Source organism: Nicrophorus vespilloides, unplaced genomic scaffold (genome assembly GCF_001412225.1).
Source record: "Nicrophorus vespilloides isolate i.1.1-1 unplaced genomic scaffold, Nicve_v1.0, whole genome shotgun sequence".
NCBI lineage: Eukaryota > Metazoa > Arthropoda > Insecta > Coleoptera > Silphidae > Nicrophorus > Nicrophorus vespilloides.
The window spans coordinates 25,799-34,322 of NW_017097583.1; the positions used below are offsets into that span (position 1 = coordinate 25,799).

Below are 8,524 nucleotides of genomic sequence, written 5' to 3' on the forward strand. Positions count from 1 at the left end.
AATTGCTAGCCATTTGCGCCAATTCGCTTTAATTTGAACTAAATTCGGCGTAATGACGTGCGTCCTAGAGAATGCCAACACTCTGTTATTATATAACTTTCTGCGCCCTTTGTTTCTATCTCGTTTCACATAAACTTTATAACTCAATCATTCAAAATAATTGAAATTAAGTGATTTCTAGATCGAAATTATATAAAAAAATATATTTATTTTCATTAAATTTGTGTAGAATAATTATTAATGTGCAATTATTAATGAAAAATTGTGTTTTAGAACTTTTTTTCATTATATTGTAGTGAAAAACTAGTGGAATTTCAATGACATTTGATTTATAACGTTCGTAATAATGGCTGTGGACTTTAAACAAATCCAAATTGATTAATTACCACGCCAGTTACACGCGGTCACTTGTTTTTTTTTTGTTACAAATAACTAAGTCATGACAAATTGCTGGATTATCCATCAAAACGTGTAATTCTATATGCAACGTAAATAAATAACAATAGTAAAGTATGTAAACACTTTGTTTTTTTTTTTGTAAATGTCACGGAAATATTAGAAAAAATTTCCATTTTCTATGTATTTTCATACAGTTTTCACGTCGCTTTCCGTGCGAGAAAGTTTCATGAAACGTGTATTTGTCCAAAAGGAACAAATCGAGTCGGACGTGTCGATAAATATGGACCTTCCGGTCAGCAAATAAAGGATAATTTGCGCTGAGTCCTGTTGTAAAGGATATCTCCGGCCTCCGCTGTTGGTTTTGCGGCCCAAATTGAAGGGTAGGAACAGAAAAAAAAACAATAATAAAAGGGAAGTGTGGTCAACGTGAGAGACACTAATTGCTCACGATTACATAACAATATTTGCGGTGAACACAATAATACTGATGTATAAGTTTTTCGATATCCACGATAATTAACGCGAATTTGATATAATCCGATAAAACACCGCAAATGTATGAGACAATTTTTGGAAAATCAATTATATAAAAGACGCACCCCAATTCTAAATTGATTTCTTTACATAAAGAGGTGCGTGTTCTTTGTTACATGAAAATATATTAATTACCATATTTTGACAGCTGTCACATAATGACAGCTTTTACCTTTTATTAAAGTGACAGCTGTCAAATATACAAAGACTTTGTTGTCTCTTCTAGCTAAAAATATTACTTATTATATAAAACATTTGATTTTACTGGTAGTTTTTATTAAGTCGACCTTTTATTCGATTATGAAATGAGACGTTTAACCTTGATCTCTGAATTCAGGGTCTCGAACGTGGACCACAGCCAAATCGGCTATCATTAGGGTTAATGTGATCAAAGATTAGCTGTATTAGTAGAAGGGTGTGAAAGAAAAAGCGATCTTTGCGAAAAGCTCAAGTCCATTGATCCGACCGTAAAGCAATTACATTCATGAAAAGAAATTACTTTTGAAGATTAAAGTAAGATCGTTTTAATTACATGCAGCAAAAGGCGTACCTGAAAAGTTATTGTGACTAATAAGTTATTTGTTGTTGTTGTAGGTAAGATGTGACATAACGCAAAGATGGATGTGTCAACGAGAGGAAATTCGAGCGGAGACGTCATCATGAACTTCACTTATTGCAACTTCACGGACTTCGCCAAAACCTACAGCGGAATCCACGGTTATCTAAGTATAATAGTGTGCGTCTTCGGAACGATCATGAACATCCTCAACATCTGCGTGTTAACAACGAAAGAGATGCGATGGCCTACGAATCTCATCTTGACAGGATTAGCGGTATCGGATATTCTGGTTATGCTGGATTACATCCCTTTCGCTTATTACTTCTACCTGAATCCTGAAGCTAAATTAACGGAAGGTTTCTTTTCGTACACGTGGGCCATTTACACGTATTTCCATGCGCTCTTCACCTTGATATGCCACTTCATTTCGTGCTGTTTGACTGTGATCTTGGCTATTTGGAGGTATATTGCAATTTCGCATAGACAGAACAACAGATTCCTGCAGACTGTGACGAGTATACCGAAGACTTTGCTCACGATATTCTTGACGTATATCTGGTGTCCCATCATATGTCTACCGTTGTTCTTGACTTATAAGATATCCACGACTCATAGGTCGGTGGATGTGGACAGGAGGATCATTTCGGAGAGGATGCTGGCCAATTATACCGGACCTAGGGAGAACGTCTCTTTGTATACGGTGCAAATGACTGGCAGTTTCAAGAACGTCTCGTATCTAATTTACGGTGTTGTGATAAAGTTGGCGCCGTGCATACTGCTGATAGTGCTCTCATCCAGACTTATCTCCGGATTAATGGAGACGAAGAGACGCCGCAGGCATCTCTTAATTAACAGTGGTGTGCCTTTGATCGATACCAATGGTAAAAAGACATTGAAACACAAAAAGACTTTGGAAGAGGAGCATCAGACGGACAGGACTACTAGGATGCTTGTCACAGTGCTCCTCCTCTTCCTCGTCACCGAATTACCTCAGGCCATACTAGGTCTGCTTTCAGTCATCATAGGCGGATCATTCCCAGATCAATGCTACCATCCATTAGGTACGTATTTTATAAATAATTTCATAATATTTGTTGAAGTCTTTATAAAAAAATGTCGTTTGTCTAATAATAATTACAATTTGAAAGCTTAATTCCGACGACAGGAAAATCCATGCATATGTATATAAATACGCTGAAAAAGAAAATAAGGAACATATTCGTGATTGCTTTTTAATCGGTTATATGGAAATACTCTCGTCCTCATCATTTCCTCATCAAGACTTTTATATGATTTCCCAACACACAGTAGTTGAATTATCTGCACCTGTTGATCACCAAATCCGTTTGTAATACCATACAAATTATCTTCCAGTTAAAAAATAACAATTATGAGAATACAGCTTTAATAAGGTTGCCTTCAATTTAATAATTTTGTTGGTGTTTGGATTACAAAACCATACAAATTATCTTCCAGTTAAAAAATGTTATGCTTATCTTTGGTATACTTATGCTAATACTTAACTTAAACTGGATTAGATAATCACAGTTTACAGTATACTTCTTTGTTAATGAAATTGGGTAATTGGGTCAATAGGAAAATCAAAGTTTTTTCTTCATCTCCTATTTAGAAATTAAATTGTATTGGGCTCTTAATTTAGAAGAGCTCTTCAGACTAACGTAATTTGCGTCCAACCAGGATAACTTCCCGACGAAACGATCGATGGTTTCATTTTCATACTGAAAAGGAGACGACGAGTGAAATAAAAAATAAATGGGATCGGCTGAGCGGAACGAAGGATGAACAAAAAAAATCCAGAAAGAAATTAATTACACCGAAAATGTAGCGGAAACGGATGAGGCAAATTTTATTTTTTATTAGAGTATACTTAAATCGCAAAGTATTCAAATAAAATTATAACCAAATGAAAAGTTTGGTAAAAATTTATGAGTTTAAAAGACAGAAAACGCATAAAAAAGATTCATTATTAGAATATTGATTATAAGAAGATGTAGATTTATTTGAAAAGTTTTGTTTTAATTATATAATTTTATTAACAGAGCGAAATAATTAACTTACCCTTTTTGGTATCTATAAACTTAATGATTCAATTAAAGTTTTAGCTGCAAAGTAAATAGTAATTTGTGTAAATGTATATTTTTGGTCATGTAGTAAAACTGAGCAATAATTATAAATAGAGTTCGTGTAACATGCAACGATTTTAATCTCCTATTCCTGCATTGTTGATGTTTGTATGGAGTTTGAGTGGTATTATTGCCCATCAAATCTTACGTAAATGTGCAATATTTGATGAAAACGAGAAGTTACAGAAAGAGAAATAATGATAACACAACACACGGATTTGTTTCAACACAACAGTTGATTGATTATGAACAAAGTAACAAATCAATCATTTGGCCAAATCCAATATCCGTCACGGATTAGGAAACGAAAAACAAATCAATCATTGATTCATGCTTATCCTCAAAATAATCCAAGAAAAAATAAATAAAACTTTTGGGACTTGAAGTATTCCAGATCACCCATTAGTTTCAGCACTAATTACAGAGCGTTCGTGAGTTCACGCTTCGGTTTGTTGTTGTTTTTTTTCTTCTTCTCATTTTCTTTCTTGCAGTTCTGTTATGCCAACCCTTATTTACCACCCCTGAAGCTTTATATTGTTTGTCTTGCGACAATGCAGGCCCGCAATTATGTTGGAAGGGATTCTCATTTCAAACGAGAAAAAGGAAAAAAGGATTGCTTGATGGAATTGCACAACATCAGAGTGTAAAGCTTCGTATTGTTTTGACCAACTCGAATGGACAATTCTCTCATTGTAATTGGATTTGGTTTGGACAAAATTCTTAAAATATTCAAATAATTACATCAATATTTTATTAATTAGTTTTAATGATTTTAATGATAATTTCAATGAAAAAGTGTTCTGAAAGAAGATTTAGTAAATCTAGTGAAAATATATAATAATTTAGATAATCTTTCAAGAAAGATTACGTTTTATGATACTTCTGGGATGGACGCAATAAACTTTCGCTTTCTGCTGATATTAAGATTCTTTATACGTTTCTTCTCATCCTCCGAAAAATATAAAACTCGCTTATCTTCCGCTTCCTATTCTTTTTTTTTGTAACTCTCTATAGAACATAATTCACTACTTCTTGCTTCGAGCCATGAAGTCGTTGCATAAGCATTGAATGCTTTCAAAAAAGTTGGAATCGAATGCGCACTATATTTCAGCATGAAATAGGGCAATGCATATCTGAGAATGATAACATTTTTCAGGAGTCGTGGACGAATGGGATTTTTCATAATTTTAACTTTCCGGTTTACAGCAACAGAATTCCCTTCTGGTTTGCAAGTTTCTCGGACCGAATATTTTATGATTTCTCAGGAGAGCAAAAAAAAAAAAGAAAATATTGGCAATTACAATTTAGAAAATTTCTTTCTGTCTAATGAATTTATTATGTAACGGTTTCATTTCGAATAAGGAAAACAAAACTTGTTTAAAGTGTATAATAAAAATGAATGCAAATATTCAGATGTAAATATTTTCAAGGTCATGGTGAAAATATTGAAGTAATGAAGACGCCATCTGTTGTTTCAATTATGAAGTGCGTGTGTCCTTTCAGGAATTGCAAATTAAATGCAGTTTTTGGGTTCATATCAAGCTTTGTCTACATAGACACTAGAATCTATAGTGCATTTCATCAGTTCTTCGTTTTGACAGCTGTCATTTGAGTCATTTAACCACTTTGTACAGCGACCCAATTGCTTTGACACAATGTGACAGCTGTCATTGAATCTATTCCAATTAAAATATGATTTGTTTTTAATACACTTATGTCTCTATTTTTATCCGCATCGATCCTAAAATTTGATTATGCATTATATTTTTAAACGCCCGATTTGTTTGCGGTCTTATAAAATTTGGTATTCAGCGCGGGAGTGGATTAACTTAAAGAAAATCAATACTTCCGCATATATTTTCTCGTGTTTTCCTTACATCCTCATCCATCCGGGTGATTAAATTAATTTATCAGTCACGACGTCAGCTTTCTTATATTTACCGAAAAGAAAATGCGAAAGTTACGAGGGCATCCATCCATCAATCTATTAAGATTTTGATTGAAATGCGGACAGTTAGATGATGATGATGCAGATGATCCATCAGTTTTAGCTGTCTTTTAAATAAACGTTCCGTTTTGTAAATGCTTTTAAGTTGATCCATCTTAAACTGACATGTTTTTCGACTATTGAATATAGTTTTAACTATTTGCGAAGGAGCGGCGGATATATTCGCCCTATCATTTTCACATGGAGATATAAAAGCTTTGACTTGTTTTATCAACACTTTTGTATAAGACATGAAATTGCGACATGGATTAATAAGAATTGTATGGTTTCAGGTGATCTGATGGATTTCCTGGCTTTGATCAACTCATCGATCAACTTCATCCTGTATTGCGCGATGTCGCGGCAATTCCGGACGACCTTCCAAGAAGTCTTCAGACCTAAATGGTTGACAAAGTGGTCACCTCTGTCTCAAGGTCCTCTCGAAATCAACGGCGGAGCAACGCAGGTGACCATCGTTTAAAAAAAGCCGCCCTCTTATAAAACATAAATTATATAAGTGTGATCTCCAACAGAAACAAAAAGAAATGTAAATAGAAGGAACATAATGAATGTGATTCTTGCATTAATTCCCCCCATGTCCCCCAACTGTATATTTTTGTAATATATTTAAATTTATTAGCATATATATTTTTGTGTACCCGTATTTATTGTATAGAATAATGAAATTTTCGTTTTCTGGATACGCACGAGCCCCGCGCATCCAGAAAACTCGATGATTGTTAATTTAACACGACGAAGAGAAGTGATGCATGCGAGATCCCCAGATCGGATGCATTTAAATGTTGCTTTGTGATGTATTATAGTTATATAATGTTACATGTAATTAATTATATTGTCTCATCGTATTGTCTAAGAAATAAACTTAAGTCTAATAATCAAGAATATTTAGTTTTAATGAAATTAATTGAATCTTCCCCAAATTTATTATTTATTATATTTATTTATAAAAAAAACTATTTCAGAACATAAAAATGTATCTTGGATTCTAAATTTTAGATTATTTCAATAATTGAACTGAAATGTGTAAAAACAATACTTTTCAGGATCTTTATGCTAAAGTACGAAACAAAACATTACTTCGTCGAAGTGATTTGTCTGAAAGGTATGACGATTGTCATGGATGTGCGAGTCGTGCTTTCAAATCGTTATTTGAGCGACGTGTAGTCCTTTCCAATCTTTCACCTGACTGTTGTGTCATGTTAACTGTTTTCTTTTCAACGAGGATTTCTCTTTCAATTTGAAATTAAATATCCCGCCAGATTATCCTGAAGATGATGATGATATCTACTACGTGAAGATTACTTAAACGTAGGCTTTTAACGTATTAAATTCGAAGATATTAAATACATGTCCAAATCAACATCTTTTTCGAAGTTTGATAAAAACATAATTGGGATTTTTTTTATTGAAGCGCTAAAATGTCCTACGCACGCGATTGTTTCCATTAGATGGAAGGACTTTTTAAGGGTCATCACGCAGCGGTCGTTGTTGTATCGGAAAAGCGCATACCGCATGCAAATTAACTGAAAATACGATAAGATAGGATCAGGGTGAAAGGAAGGAAATGGAGCAGCGTTTATTCTAATAATTTCCACGAGCGACTAAATCTATTTGTTTTACACGTTGATTGCTCTTAAGTTCACATATATTTTCTACACAATACTTGCACTTTAACAACTTGTTTCCAATAAAAGGATTATACATGTTTATTTCATTAACTTAGAACTGTAGAATTTTTTAAAACAATACTAAATATTTAATTACTAAAGAAATGATAAGAATCAATTAATAATGAACAACATTGAAACAATTTAAAATTAATATGAAATTAATAATTTTCATATATAAAAATGTTATATTAAGAAATGAAGAATGCATCTATACGAGATAGGATGACTTTGGAAAGTTTACAATTACCTAATGAAATTGAACTGCAAATAAGAAGTGCGGATCGTTGATTTCAATTCCCAAACAATTCGAAATAAAAATTGATATTGAATTCCCTAGTTTACTTTAATCCGAGCATTTCTTACAACTTTATCCACAAAATAAAATAAATTCTTTATGCGCGCTTTTTTACTAATTGAATCAAAAATGAAATGAAAATATACTCAATTGAATAAAATACAAAAAACTATTATTATTTTATTTTCACAGCTTATTGTAGGATAATGATAAGAATCACAGATTTGGTTGTAGGCTTATTAAAAATGCCATTATTTTGTCTTGAATTTGCATTTTTGATAATTTAATTAGTGTAACTATTTATCGAGTAATTTGATAAAACGTGAAGACGTCTCATGGAAATTTGCAATGCATTTTTTGTATTTAAATTATATAATGAAATAATCATTTATTTCTTATTTTTCCTAGAGAAACTTGCATTAATAATAACTAAATAATATTATGAAAAATTAAAAATCTTATTATTTTCGATAAATTGTTAAAAAAAATGAAATAATTGAAAATGTTTATTGATCAACTTTGTCAGCTTATTATATGATAATGATAAATACCACAGATTTGGCAGTAAGCTTATTGGAATTGTCATGATTTTTTCTTTAATTTGCTTTTTTGATGATTCAATTAGTGTAAGTATTTATTGAGTAATTAATAAATAAAACGTGAAGACGTCTCATGGACATTTTCAAATTTGCAATGCATTTTTTTGTATTTAAATTATATAATGAAAAAAAACATTTATTTCTTATTTTATCTGGAGAAACTTTCTTTAATAATAACTAAATAATATTATGAAAAAAAAAAATAAAAATCTTATTATTTTCGATAAATTGTTAAAAAAAAAGAAATAATTGAAAATGTTTATTGCTCAACTTTGACAGCTTATTATATGATAAAGATAAATTTCACAGATTAGAC

General features: G+C 31.9%; 1 protein-coding gene across 1 annotated transcript; it reads left to right on the plus strand.

Moving 5' to 3' along the window:
- The first annotated feature begins 1,533 nt into the window (after window positions 1–1,533).
- On the plus strand, window positions 1,534–6,510 carry LOC108560456 (sex peptide receptor-like). Its single transcript, XM_017918009.1, has 2 exons — window positions 1,534–2,553; window positions 5,917–6,510. Exons 1-2 carry the CDS (start codon window positions 1,551–1,553, stop codon window positions 6,102–6,104), a joined length of 1,191 nt encoding a protein of 396 aa, XP_017773498.1. The 5' UTR covers window positions 1,534–1,550; the 3' UTR covers window positions 6,105–6,510.
- Window positions 6,511–8,524: the final 2,014 nt, after the last annotated feature.

Bases quoted from the DNA above. Each gene is read 5' to 3' on its own strand.
- LOC108560456 (XM_017918009.1), top strand. From the start codon at position 1,551: ATGGATGTGTCAACGAGAGGAAATTCGAGCGGAGACGTCATCATGAAC. The intron at 2,554-5,916 runs GTACGTATTTTA...GTATGGTTTCAG, and splicing joins TCAATGCTACCATCCATTAG to GTGATCTGATGGATTTCCTG.